Raw genomic sequence first — 22256 nt, forward strand, 5'->3', positions numbered from 1 at the left:
CAGGCGTCCCAATAATCAACTTTTTAAGCCAAACATGATAAATATAGTATAACACAAAAAAGTAAATTGTTTTGCAGGTAGTTTATATGAGGCAAGATTTCTGTTGTTATTTCTTACTACTTTGGTTTTCCTGCCTGAGAATGAAATGTCCTTATCTTGTGTTTCCTTTTTTTTTTTTTTTTAATTTTTTTTTCAACGTTTTTATTTATTTATGGGACAGACAGAGACAGAGCATGAACGGGGGAGGGGCAGAGAGAGAGGGAGACACAGAATCAGAAACAGGCTCCAGGCTCCGAGCCATCAGCCCAGAGCCTGACGCGGGGCTTGAACTCACGGACCGCGAGATAGTGACCTGGCTGAAGTCGGACGCTTAACCGACTGCGCCACCCAGGCGCCCCTTGTGTTTCCTTTTTAAGTTTACTTTTTACTGGGGCGCCTGGGTGGCGCAGTCGGTTAAGCGTCCGACTTCACCCAGGTCACGATCTCACGGTCTGTGAGTTCGAGCCCCGCATTGGGCTCTGGGCTGACGGCTCAGAGCCTGGAGCCCGTTTCCGATTCTGTGTCTCCCTCTCTCTCTGCCCCTCCCCCATTCATGCTCTGTCTCTCTCTGTCCCAAAAATAAATAAACATTGAAAAAAAAATTTAAAAAAAAGTTTACTTTTTACTAATCTCCATGCCCGACGTGGGGCTCGAACTCACGACTCAAGATCAAGAGTGGAATGCTCCGACTGAGCCAGCCAGGCACCCACTTCTTGTTATTATTTTCTTTCACGAACACTTTTTATTTAAAAAATTTCACACGTCTAGACAAACAGTAAGAGTGGCACGTGGAAGGAATTCTTGTGTACGGCCCCCTAGATGCGCCAATTGTTAACATTCTGGCGCATTTGCTTTTGCCTGTGTTCCCTCTCTTTTATGATGTACACACACACTACATTTACACGATCTACGTATTTATACGTTTTATTATTTTCTTTTGCTGGACTATTTGAGAGTGAGCTGTAGACGCGGTGGCCTTTCCCCTGAAATCCTCCAGTGTGTGTCTTCTAAGAGCAAGAATATTCACTTACATAAGCCACCCGTGTGTGTGTGTGTGTGTGTGTGTGTGTGTGTGTGTGTGTGTGTGTAAGTATAATCTTAGAATCAGAGCCCCTGGGGAGAAAACTTTAAGAGGTCACTGGCTCATTCCCCCGCTTCTTGCAGGTAAATCCCTACCGTACAAAATTGCTATTTTCCAGGAGTGATAGACCCAGGTTCCCAAGGGACCAGGCCTGTGATGTGCATGTGCGAGGGACACAGTCTGGGGCACTCCCGAAGACACGGATGTTATGAACCAACACTGCGCTGAGCAAAACCTTATCTGAGGGCCAACTCTGTCCCTTGGGTCGTCTGTTTGGCGCCCTGGATCTGTCTTCAGGGTTCCCGTGGGATGGAACCTCCACTCTTCTTTGGAGGCGCCTTGTCACAGTCCCCGAGTTCCCTCCGTCTCGTGACATACTGGATCAGGTTTATGAGAGGTGGCGGTGTGCAGGGCTGAGGCGTGTGAGGATTCCAGCCTGTGTGTGTCGGGATCCCAGCCACTACTTCCCAGGGTGCTGGGGAAGTTACCCAGTCTTTCTGTGGCCTGGTTTTGGTGGGTCGTCCTCGCAGGGCTGCCGTGGGGAGGAAGCGGGTAAGAGGATTTAGAGCAGTTGACAACAGAGCCCGGCCCGCTGGTGAAACCCTGTGCGCGGTTACCACTCCCCTTGCAGCCCGCAGGTGGTGGAGGGGAGGGAGTGGGCCGCGGGGTCTCCTTCTCCAAGTCCCAGAGGAGGTGACGGCTCCCAGCCGGAAGGCCGGTCAGTCTCCTGTGTCGCTGTCCTGCCCCCTGGTTGGGCCCGCAGCCCCGGCCCCCTGCTCTGGGGGGGTGGGGGGCGGCTAGAATGCGCAGCTATTTGTGGCCCTGGTAAGTTATTGAACATCTCGGGATCGTCTCCTGGTCTGTGAAATGGAGAGGACAAGGCGCACACCCCATGGGACTGTCGCGAGGGGTCAAAGCGTCCGTGGGGACCGCGGGACCGGCGGCTGCACTGAATTCGAGCTTCTGGCCAGAAACTGCGCGTGCCTCTCCAGAGCAGCCGCCTTAACCCTGTGTTCCCCTTGCCTGCCACTCGAGTCTCCTACTGCTGCCGCCCTGCACAGGCTTTCTGTCCCTCTCTCCCTGCAGGTGCCGGTACTGTGATGACCGGTGGGCCTCTCTCTGGCCAGATCAGAGTGGCGGGCCTCTCTCTGGCCAGATCTGACCGGTGGGCCTCTCTCTGGCCAGATCAGAGCGGCGGGCCTCTCTCCTGTCTAGATCTGAGCAGCGGGCCTCTCCTGTCCAGGATTGAGCCATGGGCCTTTCTCTGTCCAGATCCAAGTGGCAGGCTTCTCTCTGCCCAGATCCGAGTGGTGGGTTTCTTCTCTTAGGCCCCTGTAACACTTTGAACAGTGAGGTCATCCTGCAACCAGGGGTCCAGGCAGGGGGCAGTTGAGGGACCGTGGGAGGAAGAGAGGGGTGGAGAGGCTAAGACAGGACAGACCGAGCATGTGGCCAAGAGCTAGGCCGGCAGGTCTACAGTGGATGGCGGGAGGTGTCCTGACAGTTACAAGATGAGTGATTTATTCACTGTAAGGTTTATTTATATATTTTAAAAGAGACTGAGAGAGAGTGTGCAGGAGAGCAAGAGAGAAGCAGAGGGAGGGAGGGAGGGAGGGAGAGAGAATCCCAAGCAGGCTCCACGCTGTCAGTGCAGAGCCCGACGCGGGTCTCCAACTCACAAACCGTGAGATCACGACCTGAGCCGAAAACAGAGTCAGATGCTTAACCCACTGAGCCACCCGGGCGCCCCCAAGATGAGCGACTTAGAACAAGGGCTGTGCTAGCAAAGGAAGTGGAGGGAGAGTAGTTGGAGGCGGTAAGGCACCTGTTAGAAATGTCTTAAGAGAGGGAAGTTACGTGAATATCTCAGGGCAAAAGAGGAAGCCGCTAGTAAAGGGCGGAATGAAGATGTTGAGCGGGAGGCAAGTGTGTCCAGAAAAAGAGCCGAGACCGAGGGGGTTAAGACTACGCACAGTGAGATGAGCACTGAATAATGTATATACTTGCTGGGGGGAAAAAAAGGAGCCCAGCCTGGAACTCAGGAAAATGGAGAGGGGTGAGCTTTATTAAGGAAGGGCACTTTTAGTTCCTCGGAGGCTGAGAGGGAGAGGAGGGGACGCTTGTACACGCTTGGAAGGCGGTACAGGGGCCGGACCTGTCGTGGGGGCGCCCACCATCGGATATGTGTCCCTCCCGAATTCATATGATGGAGCCTTGCCCCCCACCCCCACGTGATGGTGTTTGGAGGTGGTGGGCCTTTGGGAAGTGATTAAGTCTAGATGAGGTCATGGGGGTGGGGTCCCCGCGATGGATTGGGGCCCTTGAAAGAAGAGGGAGACCCAGAGCCCGCTCGCTGTCGGCCATGGGAGGATACGGAGAAAGGCGGTCATCCACAAGCTGGGAGCAGGGTTCTCACCAGGTCTCGGACTCTGCCGCCTTCAGAGCCGTGAGCTGCCTGTACCCAGGCTGCGGCGCGTAGCTGTGCGGCCTGGGCTGGCCGAGCGGGTGGTCGGCGGGTCAGCCGTGCCCGGTTCGCATGGGGGGGGGACGCAGGTGACAGGCCTGTGGGGTCTTCCGCTGAGATTGGGCGTACCTGTGGTTTTGAGCGTGAGGCCGGAGATGATTCAGAATGGCTGTTTGGGGGGCAGTTTGCTAGGGAAGCAGCAGGAAGCGAAAGCAAGGGGGTTAGGCAGCATGTGGGACGTTGGATGTTGGACGGCGTGAATCTGCAGCGGCCCGTGATCTTTTTGTTAGGTCTTTTCTTCCCGCAGTGCTTTGCCGGAGCGGAGGAAGGAAACCGGGGAGTGGCTCAGGGTTAGGGATTAATAGAGCAGGCAGCATGGAAGGTTCAGGGGCCCAGAACCCAGGACAGGGAACGGCAGGTCTGACTGGTTGACGGCAGCAAAGGAGCACGGATGCTCAGTGAATTCGCCGCCGCCCACAGCTCGCGGGCCAGTTTGTAGGGCTTCGGGGTGAGTTCTTGAGTGTATTGTTCTTCAGGCTGCTGTGGACTCATCGGCCCGAGAAGCTTTGCCCTTTCCCCTTAGCGGAGTCAGGCTCTGTGCTTCAGGGCCGGAGAAAAGTAGCGCCTGTGTGGCTGGAGGGCATCAGACGAGCTGTTTTCCGTGGGCAAAGTCGGTCGTCCTGGCTGGATTCACTCAGGGGAGGAGATAAGGTGATCGGTTCTTCAAAGGGGAGCCAGAGGGGTAGAGAAGACCTTTCCAGGCGGGAAGGAAGGACCTGCCCTTCTGACACGGAGCCTGCGGGTGGCAGGCCCCGGGCCAGCCGTGTGCCCCCTGAGTGCTCCCACCTCCCCAGGAGCACCCCCTCGCGAGCCCTGGTCTCTCCAGCCCTCTCCGCGCCGGCCCCTGCCCATCCGCGTTCATGAGTGCCCACCTCCCTCCGGTCTTACGTTTCTTACAGAATCTTCCCTGGCCCCACGCCTCTGCCCCCCTCCCCAGACATCACTTCCTCCCCTTCGCTCCCCGGACCCGTCCTCCTGGACCCCGTGCAGTCTGGTTTCGACGGCGCCCTCCCTCCTCAAATAGCACAGCTGATCTTCCTTCCCTAAACCCATGCTCTCCGCAGCATGGGACACTGAGATGAGGCTCGCTTTCCCCACGTCTTTCCTCAGCTCCCTGGACGCGGCCGTCTGCGGAGTTCGCGCCGCCCCTCTGGCTCCTCTCCTCTGCGGCTAACGCGGGCCTCTTCCTCGTACCGCTGGGTCAGCGCGGGCCCTAGAGAACTCTAGAGAGTTCCTCCTGGACCCCTGGCTGGTGTCTTCCTGCCAGCACACTCCCGTCAGAGCCCCCGGCTTCGCTGCCAGAGCCGTGTCTCCGGCCCACACCTTCCTCCCGCTCAGGCCCTCCTGTGCGTCGTGTCTGGGGGTGGACGCCGCCCGGCCCGCCACCTAATAGTCAGCCCTTCCTGTGTCGTGGGGGCTGGCAGCGACCGAGGGCTCGTTGCAACCTGGTTCAGGGGCACCTGGGGGGGCTCAGTCGGCTAAGCATCTGACTCTTGATTTTGGCTCAGGTCATGATCTCACGGTTCGTGAGTTCGAGCCCCGCTCAGGCTCTCTGCGGACAGACTCAAAAAATAAATGAAAAGATTAAAAAACAAACAAACACCTGGTTAACGCTTCTCAGAGAGGCACGAGGGAGAACGATTACCTTGCTGACACGGCGCAGGGTGATTCTCTCTCTCTTTCTGTGTACCTCACGTCTGACTCGTGATGACGGCTCTTCCTAGCCGTTTCCAGAAATAGGGAGTATCGGGCTGATAATTTAAAATGTTCTGGTAGCCACAAGGAAACAAAAGGCAAAAGAGAAACAGGTGAAATTGATTTTAGTAATTGTTAGTCAACCCAATATGTCTAAAATATTGTCATTTCAACATGTGTCAATTTAAAAATGATCGATGAGATATTTTACATTTTTTTGTGCGTGTGTGCTCAGTTTTTGAAATCTGTGTTTTACACTTACAGCCTGTTTTTGTTTGGGCTAGCCACCTGCGCAGTGCTCAGTAGCCAGACGGACGAAAGGGCCGCTGTCCTACACGCCTGCCCGCAGGCGGTTCCAGGTCCCCTCTCCACCCCCTACCCCCACCCCTGCCTCTGGTGTAGGGTAACCAGCTTTTCTTCAGGTCCCTCTGATTCTGGAGTTTCTTCAGTTTTCTTTTCTTTTCTTTCTTTTTAATGTTTTATTTATTTATGTATTTTTAAATTTTTTTTTAATGTTTATTTCAGAGACAGAGCATAAGTGGGGGAAGGGCAGAGAGAGAGGGAGACACAGAATCTGAAGCAGGCTTCAGGCTCTGAGCTGTCAGCACAGAGCCCGACGCGGGGCTCGGACTCACAAACCACGAGATTGTGACCTGAGCTGAGGTCAGATGCTCAACCAACTGAGCCACCCAGGCGCCCCTGGAGTTTCGGTTTCCTGATGCACATAGCAAAAGGCCCGGAAGGTTATGGAAGGGCTAAATCTGTGAATACTTACCAAATCATGTTTTTGTCCCTGCCTTTCTTTGGTCTAATGTATACAGCAGCCAGTCTGATGTTACAACGATATGGTTACTAGTTCGGTGTTAGCCAGATTCACGGCACATCTTTAGGGACTTCTCGAAAGTATAGTCTTGTAAAATGCTTCAGTTTCTATGCACACCATCATGTTCAGATCCTGCCTTCACGAGGGACCTGGGTGGGAGAAACAATGCAGAAGTGTACAGACTGAGGTCCTCTGGCGGGTGTGAAACGTAGTCCACAGGAAGACGTGGTGTGTATAGTGGGCCGTGTTTGTTACAAAGGAAAATCAGTAAATGAAAATTAAGAATCCCGTCTTCCGCAGTTAAAGACTTTTGATTTTCCCCTCGCTGCTCATCCCACAGCCTCTGTAAGTGAAGAAGCCAAACATTCTAATTTAAACTGTTTTCTCAGGGGTGCCAGGGTGGCTCAGTCAGTTGAGCGTCCGACTTCAGCTCAGGTCACGATCTCACGGCTCGTGAGTTCGAGCCCCGCGTCGGGCTCTGTGCTGACAGCTCAGAGCCTGAAGCCTGCTTCAGATTCTGTGTTTCCTTCTCTCTCTGCCCCTCCCCTGCTCATGCTCTGTCTCTCTCCATCTCAAAAATAAATAAAAACATTTAAAAAACATTTTTAAATGTTTTCACAGGGCGCCTGGGGGACTCAGTTAAACATCCAACTCGTGGTTTTGGCTCAGGTCATGATCTAATGACCGCATGGGGCTCTGCACTGACAGTGGTGCCTGCTTGGGATTCTCTGCCCCTCCCTCTCTCCCTCCCTCCCTCTCTCTCAAAATAAATAAATAAACTTAAAAAAAATAAAATGTTTTCTCAGTAAAATAGGGACTAAGTATAACACCATCATTATTACCCAGAGTGGTAAAAAAAATATTCTAGTCAAGTGGGGTGCCTAGGTGGCTCAGTTGGTTAAGCGTCTGACTCTTGATTTGGGCTCAGGTCATGATCCCAGTGTCCTGGGATTGAGCTCCACATCAGGCTCTGTCCTGACAGCTCGGAGCCTGCTTGGGATTCTCTCTCCCCGCCTCTTTCCCTCTCCTTGCTCATGCTCTCCCTCTCTCACTCTCTTTCTCAAAATAAATAAATAAATATTTAAAAATTCTATTCAAGTGCATATTTGTGAAATTAAGTTAACATTCAAATATTACATCTTTAATTTTAATAATTTTAAGTGGAAATCTTTAATAATCTATTCTAAATCCCCTCTCTTCACATCTAAGGAGTACCGAATAGAATTTATACTTTTCTTAGGTTATTTGCTGAATTGAATTACATCATTCTGGGGAGGGCAGGGGCATAACTAATATTTATTGAGTGTATGCCATTCAATAAATCTTGCATAATATAAAGCAAGAACTATGCTTTATATTATGATAGTTTGTATTATTTTACTCTTAGGGTGTTCCCCGCCCCTTTCTAAGTATTTGCACGATGTCACTAGGTTTTAACCACCAGGTAGGCTTCTGCACCCAGAGATTAACCTGTGCAGCCTAGCACGTGATAGAGCTCAGATCTGAACCCTGACAATCTGACACTAGGGGCCACGCTTTTCAGTATTTTGCCACTAATGTGGACTTTAACACAAACCTCTGAGGGAGATATTATTGTCCCCATTTTACAGATGCAGAAACTGAGGTTTGAAACAGCTAATTAACTTAAAATCAGCTAGTGAGTGCCTGACACTTCTTTTTCTTACCCCCTCCCCTGTTTTCATTTTCTAGAACTTTCTGATTTGGGCTCGGGCTAATCCACGCAAACACTTCTTTCTTCTCCCTTTGGTTCACCTGTCTGCCTTTTCCTTCCCCCGGAAAAGTATCTGCTGTCCTCACGAGGTAGGACTTAATTGAGTGACCTCGGTGCTACATCTGCCCTGACCTTGTTTAGAGAAACACAGCGCTTGCTTTCCAAAGTTTATGTTCTAAAACTGTTGACCACTTTTTCCGCAGAGAGATCGGAACAATTATCAGGTCGCTAGGGTGCTGCCCGAGCGAAGGAGAGCTCCATGACCTGATCGCGGAGGTAAGCAGACCTGGGGCAAGGATGCGTGCCGCGGGCTCCCTTCTTCGTCCATTCCTGGTGCCTAAAAACCCTTCCCTGCAGCTAAGTGTGTCCTAAACTAATGAGGGTGCTTGGTGGAAACATTCAGGCAGCTTTACGGATCAGCCAGCCAACAGGGTCTGAACAAATTAATAGCAGATCTGGAACAAATGGCTTTGACTGAGTAACATGATGGCTCAAGTGAGGAGCCCACTTTATATTGTTTATACACTTTTTTTTTAATGTTTCTTTATTTATTTTTGAGACGGAGAGAGAGAGAGAGTGCACATGCACAAGCGGGCAGGGGCAGAGAGACACACACGCAGAATCTGAAGCAGGCTCCAGGCTCCGAGCCGTCAGCACAGAGCCTGACTCGAGGCTCAAACCCACAAACTGGGAGATCATGACCTGAGCCGAAGTCAGATGCTTAACCAACTGAACCCCCCAGGCGCCCCTTATTTATACTCTTTAAACTTAGTTGAAGAAAGGCCAGCAGACAGACACAGGGGACTGACTGACTATGTGCAGAGAGGATATTGGCACTGGAAAGGAATATACTGAATAATGTCACTTCAGAGGGGATAGAAGCGGAAACAGAGACTGGAAGAAATTTATATTTATTTGGGGGAAATAAAACCAACTTTCCCAGCAAGTAGTAAACACAATAATAAGAACTAACTTGACATTGACCAAAGAGTCTAAGAATTTGAAAAATGGTTATTTGTAACAGTGTAGATGAGTCCCTGGAGAGAGTTATCCCGTAAAGCAGTGGTGAGTGGCCCAAGACCAGAGAGCTTCCTGCCCTGTTTGGTTTTCCAGCAAAGGATCTGCTCTAAATTCTGCATGCAGCTTTCAGTCCAACAAAGCGGGGGCCTGCGGGGAACCAAGCTCCCTGGGCCCCCACCACGAGAAGAACCTTTCCAGAACTGCTTTTGTGGGTGTGTGGAGACGGAAGATCAGGAGGGTAACTCTGATACCCACCTCTTAGCATCTTGGTAACTAAAAGGCAGTACCAGTTTTTCATTAGCATTTAAAAATATTCAGTAAAGCACAAAATCTTTACGCTGGTTTTCCATTTGGGGACCCGGTGAAACTATTTTTACTCAGAGGAAAAAAAAAAACAACTTATTTTTCCCAAGTGGGTCCTCATTTTTAAAAATAAGGTGTTGATCGCTGCTTGACAGTGTTTATCGACAAAGTGAGAATCTGTGCTAGGGAGAGGAAAGTTGGCTTTGTGGAGCAGAGAGGGACTGGAGGATGAATTTACAGTGAAATCGTAATGATTGCGTACAATTCAGTAGAGTAAGCGCAGCGGTAATGAAAAATGGCCCTGGAAAGATAGAAAAGTGGAACCTTTAGAGCCTGATTCCTTGATGGTTTGTTTGTACGTTTCAATCTGTAGCGGGGGTCCGCCAATCCCAACCCCTGGGCCAAATCCAGCCCACCTCCTCTTATTGTAAATAAAGTTTTATCGGGACACAGCTAAACTCATTTATTTACATATCGTCTGTGGCTGTTTTCTCACTGCAAGAGTGGAGGTTCAGTCCTCGCGACAGAGACCATATGGTTTGCAAAGCTTAAAATATTTACTGTCGGGCCCTTTCCAGGGAAAGTTTGCCAACTCTTGATCTGTAAGTTTTTCCGGCAAAGTGGAACAGACACCACGAATAGTGTCAGGAAGTCTACTTGCAAACCCCAGAGCTACCACTTACAGCTGTGTGGCCTTGGCTGAGCAGCGTCCTCTTTCAAAGCCTGGTCCCGCATCTGCGTAAAGAACGCAGCAATAGCCAAGTGTCTTTATGAGGATTCATTCTGATCGCTGCAAGGAATCAGCTGTTCCCTGGTGGGCACTCAGTGTATATTTGGGTTGGCTTGCTCTGTAGGTGGCTCTCTACCGAAATGACCCCGCGGGTTTCACAGTTAATCACAGTAGATGCTCAGGCCCCAGCATTTTCTTTTGTATTTGTCCTTTGCTTAGGTACATTGACACAGCCTTTGAAAATTACACGTTTCGAACGGTTGGACCAAGAGGGATCGCTGTGCGATCTAAGCCCTACATGTGTTTTTCTGTATTTGTGCGCAACAGTTTGTTCAGATTAAATTACAGCAAGATGCTTAAGAAGCTTAAGAATTATAGCAATATGCTATCTGAGCCCTACATATGTTTTTCTGTATTTGTGCACAACAGTTTGTTCAGATTAAATTATAGCAAGATGCTTAAGAAGCTTTGGGTGTGACTACCCTTTTTGAAGTTTCCCAAATAACTGAGGGGGGAAAAAAAGCACATAGATATTTGTAGGTATCAAATACATTAAAAAAAAAAAAAAAAAAAAAACAAAGCTCCAAATAGTGGGTGAATAAGGATGAATGTTGTATTGATAAATGCTCTGTAATGGTTTCAGAAATGAAACTATATCTGCTTCATTTGCTTTAAAATGCAATAATATAAAAAAATACAATCATGTGACAATGCTCTAAAATTCTACACATCGAAGGGCACCTGGGTGGCTCAGTTGGTTAAGCATCTGCCTCTTGACTTTGGCTCAGGTCATGATCTCATGGTCTTCAGATCGAGCCCTGCATTAGGCTGCATGCTAGGCGTGGAGCCTGCATGGGGTTCTCCCTCTCACTCTTCCCCTCCCCCCTGCTTGTCCCTCCCTCCCTCCCTTCCTCTCTCTCTCTCTCAAAAACAAAAACCCACATCAAAATCTGTGTTCAGTTCTCTAGTTGCCATTTACTTAAATTTCAGTGTAGATACATACTCTCAGCCCCTCGCTTCCTGAGGAGCGATAGGAGAGCTGATGTCTCTCTTGAAATAGATCATTTAAAAATCACTCCGCATTGATCCCTCTACTTCATATTCTACAATTAGCAACTTGCCCCAAATAATCTCTACCCGCTTGGAATATCACAAAACCCAACAGCCGTAAGAAGGGTTAATATAAATTTTATTGACATACAGGTTATTAAACCATTCTTCCTTTACTATGGAGTTAGAGCGTTCCAGGCTCTTCCGTGTGAGAGCTGGGGCCGGGGGTGGGGGTGGGGGGGACATGGTGGCCTCTCAATACCAGTGGGAAGGGCGTGGAGAGGTCTACAGCGTTCAAAGTTCAAACTCAAGTGGAATTGTGGAGAATTTAAAGTAATTAGAAGGGAGCATTACGAGATGTTTGGAAAATAACACCTATGTTGATAAGATTATTACACTGTACAGTGATTTTTTTCAAAAGGCCAATTCATCAGGAAGGTATTAAAAATCATAAATGTCTGTGTTCCATAGATGGAGATTTTAACAAGCTTCTCAAGTAATTGATAGAGCAACTACATAAAATATCAGCAAAGATGGAGATAATCTCAACACCACCATTAACCACTCTGGCCTAACTGATATTTATAGGACACTACACCTATAATACATGTTCTTTCCAAGTGTCCATGGAATGTTCAATAGGATATATTAAGTGCTGGACCATAAAACAAATCCCAGTACATTTTAAAAAATCGAAATCATACAGGATATGTTCTCTGATTTAAAAAATGGAATGAAGCCAGAGATCAATTGAGAATAAGATAACTAGGAAGTCCTCAAATATTTGAAACGAAGCAACATACTTCTAAAACGATTCATGAATCAAAGAAGAAATCACAAGGGGAGTGAGAAAGCATTTTGCCCTGAACGTTGATGAAAATGCAACACGTCAAACGTTGTGGGATTCAGGGAAAGTAGTGCTTGGAGGCCAGTTTACAACTCTAAATGTTCACATTGGAAAAGTAAAAAGACCTAAAATTAATGATCTAAATTCTCATCTCAGGAAGCTAGGAAAAGAAGAGCAACATAAACCCAATATATAGAGAAGGAGAAAAATTGTGAAGAGCAGCAATCAGTGAACTAGGAAATGGACAGAGAAAATCCCTGAATGCAAAATACTAGTCTTTTCAAATAAAACTGATAAACTTGTAGCTCAGACAATCAACACAAATTACCAACATCTAGATTAGAGGAGGGTTTTTCATTATCCTTCAGACATTTGAAAACGATAATAAGAGACAGCTTTATGCCACTAAATGCAGCAACTTAGATGAAATTGACATGCTCACCAAGAGACACAAATGACCAACACTGACCCAAGAAAAAGTGGAGAATTTGGGTAGCCCCCTATCAGTTATGAAAATTAAATTTATAATTAAAAACTTTCCCATAAAGAAAACTAGAAGTTCAGGTGGCTTCTCTAGTGAATTTTTTTTCAAACATTTATGGAAGAAATAGTACCAATTCTACCCCAAATTCTTTCTGAAAACATTACGGGAGGTAACACTTTCCAGGCTAGTATTACTGTGATATTCAAACCAGACAATTGTTTTACAAAAAAAAGGTAAACTACAGATCTTGTTAACATAGATGTAAAAAGTCCTTACTATGATTTTACCAAGTCAATTTCAACAATATCGTATAAAGGATAATACATCACGAGCGGGTGGAGTTTATCTCAGAAATTTAAGGTTGGCTTAACATGAATCAGTGTAATCTACTACATTAAGAGAACAATGTCGATAAATTGTATGATCATTTCAATAAATATAGAAAAAGCATTTGAAAAAATTCAATACCCACTGAAGATAACAGTACTCAGCAAACTAAGAATAAAAGGAAACTTGTCAATCTGGCCAAGGGCAGCTGTGAAAACTCAAGGCTAAGATGACACTCAGTGTTTTCTACCTACAATCGTGAACAAGGCATGGATGCCTGTGTTTATCACTCCTATTCATCATTGTACTTGAAATCCTAGCTAGTGCAACAAGGTAAGAAGAAATAGTAAAAGACTATTTTATATTTATATTATTTTCTATATTTATATATTTTTATAATATTTAATATAGTATATTTAATATTATTATAAAAATAATAGAAGTGAAACTATTTCTATGTCAGACAACATGATTTTTCATGGAGAAAATCCTAAGAGAGTTACCAAAAAGCCACTAGAATGTGTGAATTTAGCCAGATCATAGGCTACATGGTCAACATGAAAAATGAATTGTATTTCTTTTTTTTTCCAGATGTCTTCTTTATTTATTTTATTTTATTTTTTTAAATTTACATCCAAATTAGTTAGCATATAGTGCAACAATGATTTCAGGAGTAGATTCCTTAATGCCCCTTACCCATTTAGCCCATTCCCCCTCCCACAACCCCTCCAGTAACCCTCTCTCTGTTTTCCATATTTAAGAGTCTCTTATGTTTTATCCCCCTCCCTGTTTTTATATTATTTTTGTTTCCCTTCCCTTATGTTCATCTATTTTGTCTCTTAAAGTCCTCATATGAGTGAAGTCATATGATATTTGTCTTTCTCTGACTAATTTCACTTAGCTTAATACCCTCCAGTTCCATCCACGTAGTTGCAAATGGCAAGATTTCATTCTTTTTGATTGCCAAGTAATACTCCATTGTATATATATACCACCTCTTCCTTATCCATTCATCCATGGATGGACATTTGGGCTCTTTCCATACTTTGGCTGTTGTCGATAGTGCTGCTATAAACATGGGCGTGCACGTGTCCCTTCGAAACAGCACACCTGTATCCCTTGGATAAATGCCTAGTAGTGCAATTGCTGGGTCATAGGGTAGGTTTATTTTTAATTTTTTTAGGAAGCTCCATACTGTTTTCCAGAGAGGCTACACCAGCTTGCATTCCCATAATTGTATAATTAGAAATCAATGGTAAAAAAAATGAAATCAAGTAAACAACTCCATTTAAAAAAGCATTAGAATAGAAGAGTCAATACATCTAACAAAATATAGGCAAGACTTATACACTAAAAACAGCAAACACTATAAAGAGAAATTAATTAAGATTTAAAAGGATACATATACATATTCATGGATTGCAAAACAACATCGTTAAGATGGCAGTTCTTTGATGAATTCAGTATGTGTTCAAAATCATAGCAGGCTTTTTTTTTTTTTAAAGACATTTATAAGTTGATTCTGAAATTTGAATGGAAAAGCAAAGGACCTAGAATAAACAAAATAATTTTGAAAATGTAGGGCAAGGGTGGGTGGACTTTCACTACCTGATTGCAAGATTCACTGCAAAACTACAGTAATCATGACAGTGTGATATTTGTGGACTGAAAGACATATAGACCATTGGGACAAACCAGAGGATCCAGAAATAGAACCATACATCTCTGACAAAGGTGCCAAAGTAATTCCATGAAGAAAGGATGATCACTTCGATAAATAGTGCAGGAGCAAATGAGTATCTGAATAGAAAGAACACAAAGTTTGTCACTCTTTTTACTCCATACAAAGGTTAACTTGAAGTGGATCATAGACCTGAATAGATGAGCTAAAACTATACATTTCTAGAAGAAGAGAGAAAACCCTGTGATATTGGGTTAGCCAAACATTTCTTAGATAAGACATAAAAAGCATGAACCACACAAAAAAACAAACACAATAAACAATGATTATCTTAATCAATATTAAAAGGATTTGCCCAATCAGGGGGCGCCTGGGTGGCTCAGTCACTTATGCATCTGACTCTTGGTTTTGGCTCAGGTCGTGACTTTGTGCCCTGCATCAGGCTCCACACTGTTAGTGTGTGAATCCCACTGCTCGGGATTCTCTCTTTCTCCTTCTCTCTGCCCCTCCCCTGCTTGCGCACGCTCTCTCTCTCTAAATAAATAAAATAAAATAAAATTGAATCAAATTGAATAAAATAAAATAAAAAATAAAATAAAAATCATAACGATACTCACTGAACTTGAAGAAAGAGTGGAGGACCTCAGTGAGACCCTCAAGGAAGAGATAGAAAACATAAAAAAGAACCAATCAGGGACGAATAACTCAATGAATGAAATGAAAAATACACCCACAAGAGAGAATAGATAGTAGACTAGAGAAAACAGAAGAATGGATCTGTGACCTGTAGGACAGAGTAATGGACAGCAATCAAGCTGAACAGGAGAGAGAAGGACAAATGCAAAATGAAAATAGACTAAGTGAACTCAGTGACACCATCAAGTGTAGTAACATTGACATTATAGGGATCCCAGAAGGAGGAGAGAGAGAAAAAGGAATAGAAAATTTATTTGAAGAAATAATAGCTGAAAACTTCCTGAATCTAGAGAAGGAAAGAGAAATCCAGATCCAGGAACCACAGAGAACCCCCAACAAAGTCAACCCCAAAGATGTCCATACCAAAATACATAGTAATTAAGATGGCAAAAAGTAGTGATCAAGATAAAAATTTAAAAGGAGCCAGAGAAAAGAATGCAGTAACATACAGGGGAAACCTCATAAGGTTATTAGCTGATTTTTCAGCAGAAACTTTGTAGGCCGGAAGGGAGTGTCATGATATATCCAAAGTGCTGAAAGAAAAAAAATTCTGCAGCCAAGAATACTCTATTCAGCAGTGCTCTCATTCAGGATAGAAGAAGAGATTAGGAGTTTCCCAGACAAGCAAAAGTTAAAGAAATTCATGTCCATTAAGTCAGCCTGATAAGAAATTTAAAAGGGACTTTTTGAGTGGAAAGGAAAGACCATAAGTAGGAATAAGAAAGGTAGGAAGCACAAAAGCAGTAACATTAAATGTATCTGTAAAAATCAGTCAAGCGATTCACAAAATAAAAGATGTAAGGTATGACACCATATGCATAAAATGTGGAGTGGGGGGAGAAGAGTGAAGAATGGGTTCAAACTTAAGTGACCATCAACTTAATATAGACTGCTATATATAATACTAATGGCAACCACAAATCAAAAACCTGTAATAGATATGCAAAAAACAAAGATAAAGAAATCTAAGTATATCACTAAAGAAAGCCAGCAAACCATGAGAGAAGAAAGGAACAGAGACAAACTACAAAAACAACCGGAAAACAAGTAACAAAATGGCAATAAATACATACCTATCAATAATTACTTTGAACGTAAATGGACTAAATGTCCCAATCAAAAGACATAGGGTGAAGGAATGGGTAAAAAAACATGACTCATCTATATGCTGTCTACAAGTGACCCATTTCAGACCTAAAGACACCTGCAGATTTAAAGGGAAGGGATGGAAAAACATTTATCACACAAATGGAAGTGAAAAGAAAGCCAGGGTAGCAATAGTTATATAAAGGACAAAATCGACTTTAAAACAAAGACTGTAACAAGGGACAAAGAAGGACACCATATAATCATAAAGGAGACAATCCAACAAGATCTAACAATTGTAAATATTTACGCACCAACATGGAAGCACCCAAATACATAAAGCAGCTACTAACAAAACAGAAAGGAACTAATCAATGGTAATACAACAATAGTAGGGGACTTTAATGCCCTGTTTACATCAATGGACAGATCATCCAAACAGAATTCAATAAGGAGACAGTGACTTTGAATGACACATTGGAGCAGATGGATTTAACAGATATTTTGAGAACATTCCAGTTTCATTTCTTTGATGTGTCTGTTGACCTTCTGGATGTCTTCTTTGGAAAAATGTCTGTTCATGTCTGCTGCCCATTTTTAAACTGGATTATTGTATTACTATCAAGGAAATGCAAATCCAAACAACAATGAGATATCACCTCACACGTGTCAGAATAGCTAAAATCAAAAACAAAAGAAACAACAAGTTTGGTGAGGATGTGGAGAAGAAACCCTCGTTCACTGTTGGTGGGAATGCAAGCTGGTGCGATCACAGGGGAGAACAGTACGGAGGTTCCTCAAAAAATTAAAAATAAAACTAACATATGATCCATTAATTCCACTACTGGGTATTTAGCCAAAGAATATGAAAACATTTATTCAAAAAGGCATATGCACCCCTGTGTTTATTGCGGCATTACTTAACAATAGCCAAATTATGGCAACAACCCAAGTGTCCATCGATAGATGAATGGATAAAGAAGCTGTGGTATGTATATAATGGAATACTACTCAGCCATAAAAAGAATGTAATCTTGCCATTTGCAACAACATGGATGTATCTAGAGAATATAATGCTAAGTGAAATAGGTCAATCGGAGAAATACAAATAAATACCACATGATTTCACTCTGATGTGGAATTTAAGAAACAAAACAGAAGAACAAAGAAGAAAAGAGACGGACCAAAAAAGAGTCTTAACTATAGAGAACAAAGAGGTGGTTACCAGAGAGGAGGTGGGGGGGGGGGGGAATGGGTGAAACAGGTAATGGAGATTAAGAGTACGTTTATCATGATGAGCACTGAGTGATATATAGAACTGTTGAATCGCTATATTGTACACCTGAAACTAATATAACATTGTATGTCGACTGTACTGGAATAAAAAAAAAAATCTCCCTCCCGTGTACCCCTGTGTTTTTCAAACTGCTGCTTCTGTGGTGTATGTCAGAGGGGCCGTTTGTTGTGGTGTCTCCTTAAGGGGGAAGACCCAGCTTCCTCTTGCCCTCTGGCTCTCCTAGAGCCAAGCCTGCTGATTCTTAAAGTTCCAGGTATTAAGCCCCTCTGATTGTAAGAACTTTCGAAGTTAGGCCTCTCTGGCTTTCAAAGCCAGATATTGTGGGGGGGGTGGGGGTGGGGGAGGGGTTGTCTTCCCTGTGTGAGTCCCTTGTGCCTGGGTACCTGGCGTGGCGTCTTCTCCTCTTCCCTCTCTGTGTCCCCAGCATCCCTCCCTCCCCTGGACAGTCTCGGACAGTCCTGCATGTCTGTTAGGCTCCCAGCTGTATCTCTGCCCCTTCCTCCCTTCTTTGATGTAGCCTTTTTTCTACATTTAGCTGTGGAGAATCTGTGCCGCCAGTGTTTGAGTCATTTTCTGGATTATATACAGCTGACGTGGGTGTTACCAATTTGTATCCATGGGATGAGAGGTGAGCCCAGGATTCTCATAGCAAAATCTTCTGCCTTAACTCCGCTCTTTGAGAATTCTTGGCCTACTGCTGGAGTTCAGTTTTCTGGGTCTGTTAGGTCATTGTTACTCGTCCATCTGCTTTCCAGCTTCCAAAATTTTATTGCTGTTGTATGCTCTCCTAGTCTACCTGTCTAAGGTTTGTGACTGTTTAAAAAATATATTCCTTTACTGCAATTTTAACGAAGTTCGAGAGGGACTGAAGTTACATGCGTGTGTGCACTTTGCCTTCTTAACCCAGACTTCCACTGATATTTGATTAGTCATTCAGCAGAAAGCAGCAGTAATAATCCAGAGAAAATGAAAATAAATCTAAATGAGATATCCTTAAATAATCTTTGAAAAAGAGGTTTGCTAAATGTGAGAATTAGAACACTGAGCAATTATAGCATGTATGATATAATACACACTTTAGATTGTATTAAGGAAGCATGTTTAAATATTAAAGGTAACTACAAAAGGAATAGAAGTTGAACGTATCACTTCCAAATTGATAAAGAGGATAAACGAATTCAAGGGCGTCTCAGTCAGTCCAAAGAATGTGGAAAATAACTAAAAAAGAAGCATAGAAAAATCAGGGTGCATAGAAAGCACAAGATAAGGATATTAGCAATTATAATAAATGCAGCTGGACAAAACTCACAAGGTAGAAAACAGAGATCGTGAAATTGGACTTTACAAAGATCCACCTTACACTGTACCAGCAAATTCTGCCTTCAGATGATACACTGACCCCTTCTTACCACTTCTATACCCATCACCTTGGTCCAAGCCACTGTCCCAATCTCCCTGAACAACCATGGCGGCCTTTGAACTCTCTGCTCCCGCGCTTGGTCCCCTGCTGTCTACTCTTCACACTACAGTCAGGAAGGATGATGTTAACAAGGTTAGGTCAGTCAGAGTGCTCCACTCCTCTGCTCAGAACCCCTCTTCTGAGGTCCCCAAGTCACTTAGGAAAAAAGTCCAAAGTACTTTTCTTAGCACAGCTTACAAGGCCCTAAGGGATCAGGTCTGTCACTTCCTGCCATTGTCCTTGGTCACATGCTGGCTTCCTTGCTGTTTTCGACTATGTCCTACATGCTTCTATTCAAGGTCTTTGTTCTTGCTCTCACCCCTGCTCTGGGGTGCTCTTCTTCCAAGTACCCACAGCACTTAGAGACCTTATGTTTTAGATCTGGACCAGAGTGAGTCCTAATGTGGCAAGAAAGAAAGCATCTCGCAGATGATGCTGCCATCCTGAACTGCCCCATGTTTTACCTGTGCCTTGTGAATCTCTGTCCTTGGAAGTTTGATACTAGGTAAGATCTCGGATTCTGGTGAATCTGACTTGATGATACAAGCCTTTGTGTTTTGTCAGTAGTATTCAACACGATCTGAAGTTCTCTATTTATGTGTCTGTCTCTCGCTTTTGTGATAGAAACTCCTTGAAGGCGCAAAGCTTATGCCTCGTACACCATTGCATCCTTAGCATGTAGAACAAAGCCCGACGTGTACTGGTTCAAGAAACTGCTCTCCTGTTTGCTGTGGGCCTGAGCAGTAGTCTGGTTATAATTGTGTTTCTGACACCTTCTCTTCTGCCTCTAATACTTTCTAGACTCTACTTGGAAGACCTATTATCAGAATAGTAGCAAATGTGGAGATTAGGCTTACAAAGCACCGCAGAGATACTTACTATAGGTCTGATTCATGTGCTCAAAAATTCCAAGTTTACGGGAAGTAAAAGTAATTAAAAACTCCTGTGAACGGGTCATCGTTCATTCGACAAATAATTATCAAGTATTTACTACGTGCCGGGTGTCAGGCATACAGAGACACAAGACAACTGAAGAAACCCCATCCTAATTGGGCTCGGGATAGTTTCAAACCATTTAAATTTGTGAACATCGAAAGTGTAAATACATAGGCATTAAAATATTCGAGATTGTATTCAGTCCTCTTCATTTTGCTAAATGAAGAAACTCACCCATAAATGAATGTTCAGTTGCATTTTCTGTGGTCAGTGATTTAATGTTAAATTAATAGTGGTGAGAAGCCTTTATGATGTCAATGTGTTAAATATTCCCTAGTAACCAGTTACAACAATGTAATGATTCTACTGAGTCATTTCCTGCATTTTTCATCTTGGATGAAAAATACCTTACCATACCAGACGTACCACAAGCCCCAAAGGTCCCAAATCACGGTTTCTCATTATTTTTAATTGGTTAAGTATCCTCAGAAATATTTTCTTTGAAACTTCAGAAATGGCTGTCTCGTTAGTAGAGTAAAATCTGCATAATCCACAAAAATTCCAGTGGGGATTTCCATCAGCCTGGACCTTAACTACATCATTCTCGTTTCCAGATGAGCCCTGAGATGTCACATCGTTCGGGATCCAACTGTGTCAGAGATTGGGAACGGGTGGGAATAATTATGTTCTGATTTTGAAGTAGCTGGTGACGTGAAATATTGTTATCTGTTATTTTTCCTCAACACCTTGGCATTGGAGGAGGTGGGAGAAAGAAGTAGATCTGCTCTAATTTGTGCTAATGTCAGATGCCGGAGGTAAAGATTTGTAGACCGAGAGGTACTTCGGAGATTATCTAGAAATGGCTACCAGCCATGATTTCTGAATGAAAATAGGTAAATGGCGGTGGGGGAGGGGAGTGGGGTGTTGAGAGGATTATGTTGCACAAAGAATACACTGAGATTATCATTTATCTGTAGCTAGAAGAACAACAGTAAATGGTACGAAAGCAGCGGTCAACAGCAGGAAACAAAACCCAGAGAAATCGGTCAGTAAGTGTCGTTTTCCGTCTCTTACACAAATGTGTAATATAAATAAATACCTTTCATAATTTTATATAAACCAACCATAACAAGAGACTAATAAAAGTTTTTATTTCAATGTTTGTTGTGATAAAATAAGTAATACATTATAGAAAATTTTTAAAGAAATAGAGGAAAATCCTTTCCAATAATCCATCACCGTAATATAATCATTGTAATATTGTAGTGCACTTCCTTCCATATTATTTTCGTATGCCTGTTTTTAACATGACTGTATTCTTGTAGTACTGTTAGTTTAGCTGGAACCCCTTAACGCCTCCCCCGCTACAAGAAGATAAAATGGGGAAATTGATAGCCATTGATGCCTGCATAACCTCAAGTTCTAGAAACACTCAGTTGGAAGGGAACGTAATGATCTGGCTTAGCTACCTGACGATTCTTAGCATCTCTGATGGTTGGTTCAGTCCAACTTTTTTTGGATACTTACCTTAATAAATAATTTATAACCCAAACACATATCCTGATTTTTGTACAATAGTCTCTGGACTGTTTTGGAGTAAACAAATTTTCTTAAGTAGGTGGCTTTTTATTATATTTTTTTAAATGTTTATTTTTGAGAGAGAGACAGAGACAGAGAATGAGCAGGGGAAGGGCAAAGAGAGAGGGAGACAAAGAATCTGAAGCAGGCTCCAGGCTCTGAGCTGTCAGCACAGAGTGAGACATGAGACTCAAACTCGTGAGCCGCGAGATCATGACCTGAGCCGAAGTCGAACGCTCAACCGACTGAGCCACCCAGGAGCCCCTAAAGTAGGTGGCTTTAAGATTTTTCATTCGTAAAGATTTTTTTTTGGCAAATGCCAATGAATTTTTGTTAATAAAATATTCCGTCCAAGGTAGAGAAATACTTTCTAAATTGTACTTTTTTCTTTTTTTGCTTTGAGTCATGATTTGTATCAGAATTTGAATATGTGGTATTTGGAGCCTAACTTGAAATATCTCCTGGTTTTTGTTTTTATTTTTTAACCACAAAGAGTTAAAAAATGGTACATATATCTTCTTTGGTGACCTGGAACTAGGTGAAATGTAGGTGCTTTATAAACCATATTAACTACTGATATTATCTTGCTTTTGTGAAGCATGAAATCGTTCAATTTATTGACTGAGTGTTGTGTCACTGGGGAGAAATGAATTTTCACTGTGTGTTTTATTGCACCTACTCAGTGAGTTCAGCATTAAAATAAATAATGCTTTAATGAGAAAAGGGATGGCCTGATGATTTCACTGTGGGAATAAAGATGATTTCACTCTGGGGGCAGAGAACTCTGGGCTGTGGTCCCATCAAAGCACCTGACCGAATTATGGACAAGGTGGGCACTTCACCTCCCTGTGTCCGACTTTCTGCAGGA

General features: G+C 43.8%; 1 protein-coding gene and 2 long non-coding RNA genes across 3 annotated transcripts in view; 2 read left to right on the forward strand and 1 right to left on the reverse strand.

The window, feature by feature from the left end:
- DRC8 (dynein regulatory complex subunit 8) overlaps positions 1–22256 on the forward strand; it is a 131248-nt gene that overhangs the window by 96820 nt on the left and 12172 nt on the right. The window contains exon 3 of the mRNA XM_025926301.2: positions 8098–8170. Coding sequence (XP_025782086.1) covers positions 8098–8170 — 73 coding nt within the window. The remainder of the gene's footprint in view (positions 1–8097; positions 8171–22256) is intronic.
- LOC147572748 (uncharacterized) lies at positions 948–20102 on the reverse strand. Its single transcript, XR_015246155.1, has 5 exons — positions 20045–20102; positions 9901–9952; positions 6115–6311; positions 5290–5413; positions 948–1652 (listed from the first exon to the last, which is right to left on the reverse strand). It is a non-coding gene; the product is annotated as an uncharacterized LOC147572748 (long non-coding RNA).
- On the forward strand, positions 17786–20846 carry LOC147572749 (uncharacterized). The gene is made up of 3 exons (XR_015246156.1): positions 17786–20284; positions 20425–20481; positions 20788–20846. It is a non-coding gene; the product is annotated as an uncharacterized LOC147572749 (long non-coding RNA).

This window comes from Puma concolor, chromosome E4 (assembly GCF_028749965.1).
Source record: "Puma concolor isolate L17-30 chromosome E4, mPumCon1.1.hap2, whole genome shotgun sequence".
NCBI classification, from domain to species: Eukaryota; Metazoa; Chordata; class Mammalia; order Carnivora; family Felidae; genus Puma; species Puma concolor.